The sequence below is a fragment of the Neofelis nebulosa genome, chromosome 6 (genome assembly GCF_028018385.1).
Source record: "Neofelis nebulosa isolate mNeoNeb1 chromosome 6, mNeoNeb1.pri, whole genome shotgun sequence".
NCBI classification, from domain to species: domain Eukaryota; kingdom Metazoa; phylum Chordata; class Mammalia; order Carnivora; family Felidae; genus Neofelis; species Neofelis nebulosa.
In genome coordinates, this window is record NC_080787.1 from 40613929 (window position 1) to 40629396 (window position 15468).

The 15468-nt window shown below is 38.1% G+C and overlaps 1 protein-coding gene across 3 annotated transcripts in view; it reads left to right on the top strand.

The window, feature by feature from the left end:
• Positions 1-15468, top strand: part of DNAH8 (dynein axonemal heavy chain 8) — a 335701-nt gene that overhangs the window by 15474 nt on the left and 304759 nt on the right. For all 3 annotated transcript variants that reach the window (XM_058733804.1, XM_058733802.1, XM_058733803.1), the window contains exons 5-6: positions 4848-4932; positions 8033-8184. In XM_058733804.1, the coding sequence (XP_058589787.1) occupies positions 4848-4932; positions 8033-8184 (237 nt within the window). The remainder of the gene's footprint in view (positions 1-4847; positions 4933-8032; positions 8185-15468) is intronic.

Genomic DNA, 15468 nt, shown 5'->3' on the forward strand with positions numbered 1-15468 from the left:
TATAATATAGCGATTCAACTTCCATACAAAACTCAGTGCTCATCGCAAGTGCATTCCTTAATCCCTGTCACCTAGTTAACTCATAACCCCCAACCATCTCCCCTCTGGTAATCATTAGTGTGTTCTCTATAGTTAAGTCTGTTTCTTGGTTTGCCTTGTTTTTTTTCTATTTGCTCATTTGTTTTATTTCTCAAATTTCACATGTGAGTGAAATCATACAATATTTGTCTTTCTCTGACTTATTTCACTTACAATAATACTCTAGTTCCATCCATGTCATTGCAAATGGCAAGATTTCATTCTTTTTTATTTTTTATGGGTAATTTTCATATATGTATCTTAAATTTTCATATATATATACATATATATATGGAAAATGATGAGGTATATATATATACCTAGGATTAGTTATCATATCTAGGATTAGGGTTTGGTTTAGGGCCAGAATAAGGGTTAGGGCCAGTGTGATTTTACGTGCCTATTATCTTGCAGTTCAGAGATCTCTCCAGAGGGATAAGTTTAGGGTTAGGGTTAGGGGTAGGGGTTAGGGGCTAGGGTATATGTTTGGGTTATGATTAGGTTTTCACTTAAAGTAATGCTTTCTATCTACATCTGTGTTGTTGCAAATGGGAAGATTTCATTCTTTTTCATTGCTATGTAATATTTCATTATAGATGTATGCCAATTCTTTTTTTTTTTTTTTTTTTTACCCTCAGATGTTGAATTAGGGTTAGTTTGGGGCTAGGATAAGAATTAGGGTTATGGCTAGGGCCAGTGTAAGGGTATGTGCCTGTTATCCTGCTGTTCAGAGACTTCTCTAGAGAGATAAGTTTAGGGTTAAGGTTATGGTTATAGTTCGGGTGAGGGGTTAGTGGTTCACAGTTAGGGGTTAGGGTTAGGCTTAGGGTTAGGATTAGGTTAGAGCTAGGGTTAGAGTGAGGGTGAGGGTATGTGCCTCATATCCTGAAGTTAAGAGACCTCCCTAGAGTTTAGGTTTAGGGTTAGAGGTAGGCTTAGAGGTAGAGTTTAGGGGTTACCAGTAGAGGTAGGGGTAGGGGTAGGTTTAGGGTCAGGGTTAAGGTTAGGGTCAGGGTTATGGTTTGTGCTTGGCATCCTGCTGTTCAGAGACCTCTCTAGAATATGAAACCTCAGACTCCTCGTGGGTTGAGAATAAATTTGGCAACCATCCAGTGAGCTGTGATAAAGCAGGAATTTGGTGCTCTAAATACTTTTTTTTAATTAAGTTTTTATTTAAATTCTGGTTAGTTAGTTTACAGTGTAATATTAGTTTCAGGTATAGAATTTAGTGATTCAACACTCCCATACAGTACCTGATGGTCATCACAATAAATGCATTCCTTAATCCTCACCACCTATTTAACCTATCTCCCCAGTTACCTCCTCTCTGGTAACCATCCAATGTTCTCTATAGTTAAGAGTCTTAATATTTCTTAATAATTTTTTTAATATTCATTTTATTATTAGAGAGAGAGACAGAGAATGGGGGAGGAGGGCAGAGGGAGAGAAAGAGAGAATCCCAGGCAGGCTCCATGCTCATCACAGAGCCTGATGCAGGGCTTGATTCCATGACCTGGAATCATGACCTGAGTTGGACATTCAACTGACTGAGCCACCCAGGTGCACCAAACCTTAATTTCTTAACAAATGTTCCTGCGTTTTCATTTTGCACTGGCCCCACAGATTCTGTAGCCTGTTCTTGCTGTGGATGATACCACTTGTACAGCAAGATAGGTAATCAAACTTGTTTCACCTGAAAATTTCTAGGCCATAAATTTGGTTAATCCCACAATTGGAATCCCAGAAGCTCTGTTAAAGATTTAGGCATATACATTGACGCTGGCTAGTAATGTCGGAGAAGGACAGCTGCTAGGACTACATCGAGATGGGTGCCTGTGGAGCTGGTCATCTCACTTTTAAATATTTGCCAGCTGGCTTTCTGGGCTGATAGTCTATGTATGGAGGAAGTCTTTCTCACTGGGTAGCCTCTTGGCCAGGAAGTGAGAGTATCATAAGCCTGCAAACCTTTTCATTTGTCATTCCTGGACAGTGTCTTGTATTTTGGGTCTGTGTGGTTAGGTTCTTCCTTTGAGGCCACCATGGACCAGGTTAGACACTGGTTAGGCTGCCCATCTAGGAAATCTAGGGAAACCTAGATCTTAAGGGAAGAATCAAACCAGGAAAAGTGTTTCAGTAAGAGTTGTTTATTAGTTGCAAAGCCACGGTGGAGTGGAGATAGTACAGCCAGGGGGGAAACTAATCTCTAAATCTGGGAGAGATAAGAATGCTTATTTGGTCGAATGGATCAAGAAAGCACTTATAGTAAATTGGCATCAAGATTGGTGGACAGGTGAATAAGAAGATGGAACCAGGAACGAAGGGTGGAATGGTTTGGTGTAGTGGTTTAGGAAACTGGGTATATGAAAAGGTTTTCCTTTTATGTGAAACCTGGTGTAACAGTGAAACCTGAAAGCAGCTCATTAAAGTCCCCACAAAAGGTGACGGTGAGAGTGTGATGGTTATTTTGTTTGCCTTCAGATCTATTGCCCACCCTTCACCACCCTACTCTGTGGCCCAGAAAGCTGACCTCTCGAGAACCCATCACCTGGGCTCCTTTGCTCTCCGGCTTCCATGTGACTCAGTCACTAGGAAGCACCAGCAGGAGATTAGAGGGCAGGTGGGGTGAGAAGTCTTATTTCTGCCTGTTTGGCTATTTTTCTGGCTACGGTCATATCCTCTTACTAGAGTCCTTCCCAAACAGATCTTCTCCCACAGCTCTGTGTCCACTTGCATCCAGATACACCATTCACCCAGTCATCACACTTTCAGGCCTTGGTACTTCTTTTTCCTTTGTTGACAGTCCTGTTGTTGCTGCTCGTGCCACAGCTTCCCTTAACCCTGCTCTGGCCTCTGGCAGTAGCCTCTTTATCATAAAGTTTCTTCAAAACCCCTTTGTTGAGACTTCTTTTCTTACCAGGACCCTGATCAATGAGGTTTCTACTAGTGAGGTTTCTACCACATTGGCATTCATGCTCTTGCTGCTCCCTTCATTCAGCACTGCTCAGACTATCTTGCTTTGCTGGCTTACATGACAGAGTCAAGGCAACAGCATTGTGGTTCTGTGGATGGAGCGCAGCTCTGGTTGCCCAAGGCTGGCACCCAATTCCAGGTTCTGAACTTGCAGTTGTGTGTCTTTGGGTTTTTCACTCAAATTCTTTTTAGCTTTGGTTTTTGTCTTCTGCAAGAGCGGCATAATAATGCCACCCTTATTGAGTGCAAGGCTGTGGTGAAGCTCAGATGAAATATTTATAAAATGTATAAGTGAATTTTTAATTTGCAATTGTGATTTCAGCCCATGACAGCATTCACTCTGCTGGTCTCAGAATACAGTATGTCTAAAAACCAAGAATTTGTTGCATTTGATATTTTGATGCCTTTTTATCACAAGTATGAGCTCTACTTTTGAGAATTTGGATGCTTTCAAATCTGATGGGTCATAAAATCAGATAGAGCAAGAAAGAATTTATGGAACTTGGCAAGGATAGCTGTGCTGACAGTTTTCGTATCTTTCAGATTGTAATTATGCAAGAGTCAAGCTGATGTGTGAGATGGAAGAATAGAAAATGAAGGGCTAGAATTTTGTACATCTCTGTGGCTCTGTTTCATTTCCTAGGGCGGTGGTTCCCAAATGTGGTCCCAGAACCAGCAGCATCAACATCACCTGGACCTTTTTAGAAATGCAAGTCCTCAGGGTTAGCAGTCTGTATTTTTTTTTTTTTTTTTTTTTAGGGAGAGAGACAGAGAGCAAGCAGGGGAGGGGCAGAGAAAGAGGTAGACACAGAATCTGAAGCAGGCTCCAGGCTCTGAGCTGTCAGCACAGAGACTAACATGGGGCCCGAACTCACGAACCATGACCTGAGCTGAAGTTGGACTCTTAACCCACTGAGCCACCGAGGGGCCCTGCAGCATTCTGTGTCTTTTAAAAGCTCCCTAGGTGCTTCTCTGGTGCACACTAATGTTTGAGAACCATTGTCCTAGGGGTAGAGGCTTTGCGAGATCTGGGATACCTCCCACACATGGTCAATAAGTGAAAAGAAACCCACTGCCCAAGAGAGACACTTATGTATGTAATCAATGGACTGGGTGAAGTGGGTTGAGTAACTTTGTATTTCCCAATTGATGTGTGAGGGTTTTTGTTTACGTGACCTATTTAGTTTTCCACTTACAAAGATGTTACGCTGACTTAAAAGTAATTAAATACGAGCTTCATGCTCATAAATATGGGACACTCTCATTATAATAATTTGTTTTTACACTAGTTTGGCTACAGTATGGGTCAAATTACAAGTGCTGAAAACATAATTACTCAAATAATTGGTCAAAAAACCCAATTTTGGTCACCAAGTTAGTTAATAAGGCAAGTTTTCTGTTTCCCAAGTCAGCTTTTAAGAGTAGTTTGTTTTAATCATAGTTCTTTATATTTACCTGAAGTTGGGCTCATTCATTTACTCCTGTAAGATTCTGTGAGGCAGGGTCAGGTAAGTGGTTGCCTACTTATATTTGTAGATCATTAATGGGGTTCAGACATAGAATCTACCATATATCTCATGGTAATTTTGGAGTGAAATTAGTTTGAATTCTAATCCTGCTTCTGATGTACCTGTCACTCACTATGTATCTTGAGTAAAATTTTTGAGCTTCTTTTTGTTTTTTTCAGTCTGCAAAATGATGAGGATGAAGGTATGTAAAATGCCTAGCCCCGGGCTTGGTTCATTTTTTTGTAGTTCTCCAGTCATGTATTGATCATCATTTTCTCTTCTATTTAACAGCTGGACGCATTTGCTCAATTTTTTATGAAAGACGGTTGTAAGACATTGAAATTTTTGTACCAAGAAGGAGATGTCCCTGGTATTGGTAAGGATGTTTTACGAGGGCAATGTGCTGGGTGTTAATTAATGTTAAAGTGTAGCATATCTTTTCTCTTATGCATAGACAATCCTTTATTCATATAGAAAATTTACCGGAAGTTCATGTGTGGAAAACAGCGTGTCTTAAAAAACAATTTTTTTTTAACGTTTATTTTTGAGACAGAGAGAGACAGAGCATGAACGGGGGAGGGTCAGAGAGAGAGAGAGGGAGACACAGAATCCGAAACAGGCTCCAGGTTCTGAGCTGTCCGCACAGAGCCCGACGTGGGGCTTGAACTCATGAACCGCGAGATCATGACCTGAGCCGAAGTCGGACGCTTAACCGACTGAGCCACCCAGGCACCCCAAAGTGTCTTAAAAACAATACATTTTCAGTCCAAATATGTATTTCAGGCATTAGTATGATGATTTAAGGAGAAAATATACTTCTAGAAATCACTGGTATCTCCTGGGGTACACATTTTCACTAGAATTTAATTGCATTCTCCCTCAAACAGGTGGAGCCATTTTGCACACAGGTTTTCAGATAACTAGTAATAGTTGTGAAACCACATGAGAACTCAGCAGCTGTCCCTGTGGTCCTGGGTCAGCATCTTGTGTCTGCTGCAGCTGTCACAATATCTGGCTTCCCTTACTATTCACAGTATTCCTGAAATAATTAACCCTTCATCAGGATGTGAAACTGTTGTGTTAATAACTAGGGCCATCCTTTTGGTCTTAGACTACTTATCTTTGAAATCCTGTGGATTGTCCCTTCTATTGGTTCTTTCTTACTTTTCTCCTCTGCTGCCTTTAGGTGAGGCTCATACCTCATGCCTGCCCTAGTATTCCAGATTGAAAACCAGTATCTCTGAAACCAGATTCCCTCTCTGAAGTTCACACTACTTATTCCTTTAGAAGTAAACCTTTTATTCCATTATATCTATCTATCTATCTATCTATCTATCTATCTAGATATAGATATGAATATATATGTATGTATAATTTGTAAAATGTATAAATGAATTTTTAATTTGCAATTATGATTACAGCCCATGATAGCATTCACTCTGCTGGCCTCAGAGTGTGAGCAGGGGAGGGGCAGAGGAAGAGGGAGACACAGATCTGAAGCAGGCTCCCCTTTATCAGGAAAGCCTAAATTTATCTTATGTCTTATCAGCCAGAACTGTGTTACACTACAACCATAGGATTAGGGAGGTTGAGAAAGCAGTTGTCTCTTTGGGAATGTATACATTGCTAAAGGAGACAGTGGGTTTTCTTATCAAGGAAGGAGGGGAGGGAGGTTATTAGGGGTAGAGTACCAACCTCCATGAATGAGCAATTGAGCTCTACATTGCTACATACTGTGTATCAGGGTTCTTTGGTTTTAGGCCGTAGAAATAGACTCAAGCATATATAAGCAAAAAAAAAAAAAAAAAAAAAAAAGTTTGGTTTTTCACAAAATTTAGAACTAGTTGAACCACTAGGCCTTGGGAAGGACAAGAACAGAGCATTTACACAAATTTCAGGGCAATTTCTTTAGGATTCATCACTGTATTGACGTTTCTCAAATCCCCTTTTACCTTTGGTGTCTCCAATCAGAATTTATATTCTTGCAGAGAGTTTAATTTATCTGGTTTGCATTTCCCCCACAGGGCTCTGACACTGGTGTCTTCCAGAATCACAGGACAGAAAGAATCCCCCACACCCAAAGGAGGGAAGGCTGGGAAGAAAAACGATTTTCATGGTTTTGAGAAAAATTTAAAATTTCTTTTATATCACATTCTAAATTTGGTTGTTGTTGTAAATAGGAAGACTGTTGATTTTGCTTTTCCATATTACAACCAAGCACTGTCAACAATAGCCATATTATGGACAGAGCCCAAATGTCCATTGATTGATGAATGGATAAAGAAAATGTTTGTGTGTGTGTGTGTGTGTATATATATACATATGTAATGGAATATAACTTGGCAATCAATAAGAATGAACTCTTGCCATTTGTAACAATGTGGATGGAACTAGAATGTATTATGCTAAGTGAAATAAGTCAATTAGAGAAAGACAAATATACAATTTCACTTATATGTAGGATTTAAGAAACAGATGAACATAGGGGAATGGAGGGAAAAATAAAGTAAGATAAAAACAGAGAGGGAGGCTAACTATAAGAAACTCTAAACTATAGAAAACAAACAGTGTTGATGGAGGGGAGGTAGGTGGGGGGATGGGCTAAATGGGGGGATGGGCACTAGAGAAGGGTGCTCATGTTAGAGATGAGCATTGGGTGTTGTATGTAAGTGATGAATCACTAAATTCTACTCCTGAAACCAATACTATACTGTATGTTAACTAACTTGAATCTAAATAAAAAATAAGTAAAGTAAAAATTACAACCAACCATCTAACAAAATTATTATATTTTTAATAGTTTTTAAAATTAAATGATTCTTGGGCGCCTGGGTGGCTCAGTCGGTTAAGCGTCCGACTTCAGCTCAGGTCACGATCTCGCAGTCCATGAGTTCCAGCCCCGCGTCGGGCTCTGGGCTGACGGCTCAGAGCCTGGAGCCTGCTTCAGATTCTGTGTCTCCCTCTCTCTCTGCCCCTCCCCCATTCATGCTCTGTCTCTCTCTGCCCCAAAAATAAATAAACGTTAAAAAAAAAAATAAAATAAATAAAATTAAATGATTCTCATCCAAACCAGGTTGAGGAAGAATTTAACATAATTTGGGTGCTATGAGTGTAGTTAGTAGGGGACTAAATCTTCTCTGCAGAGTCAGTGAAGGCTTCCAAGAGCTAGTGTTTCAGCTGAGATTTGAAAGGTGAGTAGGAATAGAGATGCAGAGGGTTGGAGATGGGATAGAATAGTTTGTGTGAAGACTTTGAAGGGAGAAAAGTGCAGAGCTCAGGGAAAGAAAACTGAGGAGGCTGCACTTTAAGAATTTCAATTATTGATATCTTTTTGTAGACAAACCATTATTCCACAATCATATCAAAAATTGCTTATGGTAAAGTAAAGCAAGAAACCACAGTGTATGATCCATGGTAATTTATCACATTTGATCAGTTATGTGATCATACACTAAGTTCTTGATTTTTGTTTTCAGAATGTGGTCGAACTATTGCTGGAGCAACCAAAGGGGCAAAAATGATGAGATTGTATATAGACAACGCAGCCCCCGAGAAACTAAAAGGATTGTGTATATTTTTTGTTCGCTGTCACAATGATATTGCTATAAATGTTAAAAATATTCATGAGGTATGTTTACATCTTTTCCAAATATATGGTTAAATGTTTTTTTACAGCTTAATTGATATGTAACCGACATGGAATATTGTGTAAGTTTAAGCTGTATAACATGTTGATTTAATACACTTATCTTTTGTGAACTGATCACCACTGTAGCATTAGCTAATGCTCCATCATCTCACATAATTACCTTTTTTTGTTTTTGTTTTTGGTGATGACATTTAAGATGAACTGTCTTAGCCACATTCAAGTATATATTACAGTATTAACTATAATCACCATGCTGTACATTAGATCCCCCAAACTTATTCATCTTATAACTGGAAGTTTGTATCCTTTGACAAACATTTCCTGATTTCCCCTACCCCACAGCCCTTGGTAATCAATATTCTACTCTCTGTTTCTATAAGGTAAACTTTTTTAGATTCCACACATAAGTCTGATTGTACAGTATTTATCTTTCTCTGTCAGGCTTATCTCACTTAGCATAATGACCTGAGATCCATCCATGTTGTCTTTCAGGCAGGATTTCATTTCTTCTCATGGCTAAATAATTCTCTCTCCCTGTCCCTCTCCCCATCCCCCAAACTCGAAAAAAAATTTTTTAATTAAAAAAATAAAACATAGGGGAAAAGTTCCTTGACATTAGTCTTGACAATGGTTTTTTGGTTATGTCTCCAAAAGCACAAGCAACAAGAGCAAAAATTAATAAGCAGACTACATCAAACTAAACAGTTTCAACACAGCAAAAAAAAGTTAATAAAATGAGAAGGCAACCTATGGAATGGGAGAAAATATTTGCAAACCATCTACTTCATTGGGGGTTAATATAAAATATATATAGAGAATTTGTGCAACTCAATAGCAAACAAACAATCCAATTAAAACATGGGCAGAGGAACTGAATTGACATTTTTTCAGAGTCATCCAAATAACTAACAGGTACATGAAAAGATGCTCAAAGTCAATAATCATCAGGGAAATTCAAATCAAAACCACAATGAGATATCACCTCATACCCATTAGAATGGTTATCACCAAAAAGACAAGAGATAGGGACACCTGGCTGGCTCAGTCAGGGGAGCATGGGACTCTTGATCTCAGGGTCATGAGTTTGAGCCCCAGGTTGAGTGTAGGAATTACTTAAATAAGTAAATAAACTTAAAAAAAAAAAGACGAGATAAGTGTTGGTGAGAATGTGGAGAAAAGGGAACCCTCATGCACTATTGGTGGGGATATAAATTGGTACAGCCACTATGGAAAAAAGTATGGAGGTTTCTCAAAAAATTAAAAATGGAACTGCCATATGATCCAGAAATCCCACTTCTGGATATATATCTAGAGGAAATGAAATAAGGGTTTCAAAGAGATATCTTCATCTCCAGGTTCATTGCAGCATTATTCACAATAACCAAGATATAGAAGCAACCTAAGTGTACAACTGTGGATAAGTGGATAAGGAAGGTACAGTATATATACACGATGGAACATATATCATGTCCAGTGTGGAGCCTGATATGGGGCTCAATCCCACAACCATGAGATCATGACCTGAGCTGAAATCAAGCGTCAGACACTTAACTGACTGAGCCATCCAGGCACTCCCCTATGTTTATTTCTAGGAGTTTTATGGCTTCAGGTATTATGGTTAAGTCTTCAGTTAATTTTGAGTTAATTTTTGTGAATAGTGTAAGATAGAGGTTAAATTTCATTCTTTTGCATCTAATTATCCAGTTTTCGTAGCAGTGTTTATTGAAGAAGACTATCCTCTCCTCATTGAATATTCTTGGCTCTCGTTAAATTTTAGTTGAGTGTACATGTGTGGATTTATTTCTAGGCTCTTGATTCAAATCCATTGGCCCATGTGTCAATTTTTATGTCAAGTATCATATTGTTTTGATTGCTATAGCTTTGCAGTATAGTTTGAAATCAAGAAGTGTGATGCCTTCAGTTTTGGTTTTCTTTTTCCCCGTTAGGATTACTTTGGCTCTTGGGTGTCTTTTGTGGTTCCATACAAATTTTAGGATTGCTTTTTCTATCTGAGGGAAAAATACCATTAAAGTTTTGATAGAGATTGCATTGCATCTATAGGTGGCTTTGGGTAATGTGGGCATTTAACAATATTTATTCTTCCCATCCATGAACATGGGATATCTTTCCATTTTGTCATCATTGATTTCTTTCATTAATGTCATAGTTTTGAGATCTTTCACCTCCTTAGTTAATTTTATTCCTAAGAATTTTATTGGTTTCAATGCTATTGTGAATGGGATTGTTTTCTTTATTTAATTTTCAGATGATTTGTCCTTCATATGTAGAACATAACTAATTTCTGTTTGTTTATTTTGTACTCTGCAACTTTACTGGCAATTTTTCTAACAGTTTTTTGGGTGGTGTTTTAGGATTTTCTATTTACAATATTATATCATCTGTATACAGAGGTAATTTTCCTTCCTTTTTAATTTGGATGACTTATATATATTTTTTCCTTTTCTAATTGCTCTGCCTAGGATTTCCAGTGTTGTGTTTATCTTTTTTTTAAGTTTTATTTATTTATTTTGAGAGGTGGGGGAGAGGCAAAAAGAGAGGGAGAGAGAGAATCCCAATCAGGTTCCACACTGTCAGCCTGGAGCCTGATGTGGGGTTCAGTCCCACGAACCATGAGATCAAGACCTGAGTTGAAATCAAGAGTTGGATGCTTAAGTGATTGAGCTACCCAGGCACCCCTCCAGTGTTTATTTAATAGGAGAGGTGAGAGTGAGCACCCTTATCTTTTCCCATTATTTTTTCTCTTTTAGAGAAAAAGCTTTCCACTTTTCACTGCTGGTTCACTGGTAAGTGTGAGTTTGTGATATGTGGCCTTTATTATTTTGAGGTATGTTCCTTCTGTACCCAATTTCTTAAGAGTTTTTTTTTATTATTATGAAAGAGTGTTGTATTTTGTCTAATGCTTTTTCTGCATCTGTTGAAATGATTACATGCTTTTTATCCTTCACTTTGTTAATGTGGTGTATCATATTTATTCATTTGCATATGTTGAACCATCCTTGCATCCCAGGGATAAATCTCACTTGGTCATGATGTATGAGGCTTTTAATGTGCTGTCGAATTGGTTTGCTAGTATTTTGTTGAAAATTTTGCATCTCTTTTTTAGGGATATTGTTCTTTTGGTAAGTGGGATATTGGTAATTTTCTTAGTGTGCTTATCTGGCTTTGGTATCAGGATGATTCTTGCCTTGTAAAATGAGTTTAGAGTGTTCCCTCTTCAATTTTATGAAAGAATTTTAGGAGGATTGGCATTCATTCTTCTTTAAGTGTTTGGTAGAATTTACCAGTGAAACCATCTGGTACTGGATTTTTCTTTGTTGGGAGGTTTTTGATTGCAGGTTCAATCTCTGCTTGTTATTGGTCTGTTCAGATTTTCTGTTTCTTCATGATTCAGTCTTTGTTGATGGTATGTTTCCAAGAGTTAATCCATTTCTTCTAGGTTGTCCAATTAGTGTGAATATAGTTGTCTATAGTTGTTTCTTTGTTTTCTTTCTTTCTTTTTTAAATTAAGTAATCTCTATGCCCAATGTGGAGCTTGAACTCATGACCCTGAGGTCAAGAGTTGCATGCTTTACAGACTGAGCTAACCAGGCATCTCCATATTTGTTTCTTATGGTCCTTTGTGTTTCTGTGGTCCTAATGTCTCCTTTATTATTTCTGATTTTATTTATTTGAGTCTTCTCTTTTTTTTCTTACTCTTCCTAACAGTTTTGGTTATCTTTTCACAAAACAGCTTTTAGTTTTGTTGATCATTGCTATTGTTTTTCTGATCTCTATTTCATTTATTTCTGCTCTTTTCTTTGTTATTTCCTTTCTTCTGCCAACATTGGGCTTAGTTTGTTCTTCTCTTTCTAGTTCCTTGATTGTAAGGTTAGGTTGTTTAATATCTTCCTTTTATAATGTAGGCATTTATTGCTTAAACTTCCCTCTTAGAACTGCTTTTGCTGCATCCCAAACCCAATAGGTTTTGGTATGTTATGTTTCCATTTTCATTTGTTTCAAGATAATTTTTAATTTCCCTTTAGATTTCTTCTAAAGAAACACAACCCACTGATTGTGTGAAGTGTGTTAATTCTCACGTATTTGTGAAATTTCTAGTTTTTCTTTCTTTTGTTATTGATTTCTAGCTTCATAAAATAGTGACTGGAAAAAGAAACACTTGGTATGATTTCAGTCATCTTAAATTTGCTGTTTTGTGGCCTACCATGGGATCTCTCCTGGAAATGTTCCACATGCATTTGAGAAGAATATATTCTTCTGCTATTGGGTGGAATATTCTGTATATGTCTATTAGGTCCATTTGGTGTAAACTACAGTTCAAGTAAAATATTTCCTTGTTTCTTTTCTGTCTGGATGAACTAACCACTGTTGAAAGTAGGGTATTAAAAGTCCTCTACTGTTATTGTGTTGTGTGTTTCTCCCTTCAGATCTGTTAGCATTTGGTTAATGTATTTAGGTGCTCTGTTGTTGGGTGCATATATATTTATGACTGCTTTATCTTTTTGATAAAGTGACCTGTGTATCATTGTATAATAACCTTTTTTGTCTACTGTTATTGTTTTGGCTTAAAATCTATTTTGTCTGATATAAGTATAGCTACTTCTGCTTTCTTTTCGTTTCCATTTGCATGGCATATTTATTTTCTCTTTTCACTTTGTGCCTCTGTTTGTCCTTAAAGCTGGAGTCAGTCTGTTTTAGGCGGCATATAGCTGTTTTGTTTTTGTATCCATGCAGCCACTCTGTGTTTTTTGATTGGTGAATTCAATCCATTTACAGTTAGAATAATTATTGATATGTAAACGGTTACTAATGCTATATATTGATTGCTTTTTGTTGTTTCATACTTCCATTTTTTTTTCTTTTTCCCTCTGTTTCTACTTACCTTTGTAAATTGGTGTTTTTCCATGTGGTACGCTCTGTTCCCTTCCTTTTTAATCTTTTGTGAATCTACCCTAGATTTTTGCTTTGCTGTTACCATGAGGCTTACATAAGACATTATAGCTATAACACTTTATTTTATGCTGATAATAATTGTATGCAAAAACTCTATCCTCTTACTCCTCCCTTTTATGTTTTGATGTCACAATGTATCTCTTTTTATTCTGTATATTCATTAACAAGCTTTGTAGCTATAGTTATTTTTATTACACTCATTCTTTAACTTTTATACTAGAGCTACATGGTCAACACCACTCATATTTACAGTGTTAGAGTATTCTGAATTTGACTATATACTTACCTTTTTTAGGGTATTGTATGTTTTCATATGTGTTCATGTCAATAATTAGTGTCCTTTCATTTCAGCTTAAAGAACTCCTTTCAGCATTTCTTGTAAGGTGGATCTCATGGTGATGAATTACTTCAGCTTTTGTTTGTCTAAAAAAATCTTTCTCTCTCCTTCATTGCTGAAGGGTAATTTTGCCAGATAGAGTATTCTTGGTTGGCATTTTTTTTCTTTCAGCACTTTGAATATATGGTTCCACACATTCCTGGCTTGTCAGGGTTTGGCTAAGAAATCTGTTTTGGCAACCTTGGAGCGTTCCCTTCTAAGTTACAAGCTTTTTTTCTCTTACTACTTTTAAGATTTTCTCTTTGTCTTTGAGTTTTGGCAGTTTTATTATAATGTGTCTTGAAAAGGATCTCATTAAGTTGGTTTTGTTTGGTGACCCATGAGCTTCATGAACTTGGATATCCAAATCTCTCCCCAGATCTGGGCTTTTCTCAATCACTGTTTCTTTTTTTTTTTTTTTTTTTTTTTTTTTAATTTTTTTTTTTTCAACGTTTTTTATTTTATTTTTGGGACAGAGAGAGACAAAGCATGAACGGGGCAGGGGCAGAGAGAGAGGGAGACACAGAATCGGAAACAGGCTCCAGGCTCCGAGCCATCAGCCCAGAGCCTGACGCGGGGCTCGAACTCACGGACCGCGAGATCGTGACCTGGCTGAAGTCGGACGCTTAACCGACTGCGCCACCCAGGCGCCCCTCAATCACTGTTTCTTTAAATAAGCTTTCTTTCCCCTTCTCCCTCTCTTCTTTTCCTAAAACTTCAATAATTTGCAGATTGGTGCTTTTGATGATATTCCATAAATCACACAGGTTTAATGTTTTTCATTCTTTTTTCTTTGTTATCCTCTGAATAAATTCAGAGTTCCTGTCTTTTATCTCACAGATTCTTTCTTCTGCCTGATCCATTCTATTGTTGATGACCACTGTTGCACTTTTCATTTCTTTGTATTCCTCAGCTCCAAAATTTTTGATTGGTTCTTTTTTTTTTTTTTTTTTAATTTTTTTTTCAACGTTTTTTATTTATTTTTGGGACAGAGAGAGACAGAGCATGAGCGGGGGAGGGGCAGAGAGAGAGGGAGACACAGAATCGGAAACAGGCTCCAGGCTCCGAGCCATCAGCCCAGAGCCTGATGCGGGGCTCGAACTCACGGACCGCGAGATCGTGACCTGGCCGAAGTCGGACACTCAACCAACTGCGCCACCCAGGCGCCCCGATTGGTTCTTTTTTCACGATTTCTGTCTCTATTAAATCTCTCGTTTTGTTTATGTATTTTTTTCATGATTTCATTGAATTATCTTTCTGTGTTTTCCTGTAGTTCACTGAGTTTTCTTAAAACAGCTTTGTTGAATTCTTTATCATGTAAATTGCAAATTTCCATGTCTTTGGGGTTGGTTGCTAGAAAATTATTGTGATCCTTTGGTGGTATCACATTCCTTAAAGTTTTGTATTGCTGTCTTTGCCTTTGATGTAGTAGTCATGTCCCCTGGTCTTTACCATCTTTGGGAGAAAAATATTTTCCCTCAGCCCTGTTGGTGATTCTGCGCCTCTTAGAGATCTTCTGTGGATAAACCTGCTCTACACTTCTTTATCCCTTTTGTGGAGGAATTCTTAAGCTTGTATGCCTTCTCTCAATCCTGCAGTGCACCAAGTTGACAACCTCCCTTTTGTTTTCCCAAAGGTGATGCTAAAGCTCGTTTGTGATCTCCCCCCTAGCCAACAAATTTGGGCTGGCTTTCTTCATGTAGTCACTAGCCATCTGCCAAAGTATGCTCTCACTGCTGCCATCAGGAGCATACATGGGGAGCCAGCCACAGGGTAGGGGGCATTGTGTGGCTGAGGCATGCTGAGAGCTGGGGGCGCCCATGGGCCAGTTGGGGAATCCATGTGCCAGATGTTTCCAGTGGCCATGCTGGGCTTCCGGTGGTGGGCTCCTTGATGGAATCTGTGGTGGAGTTAGT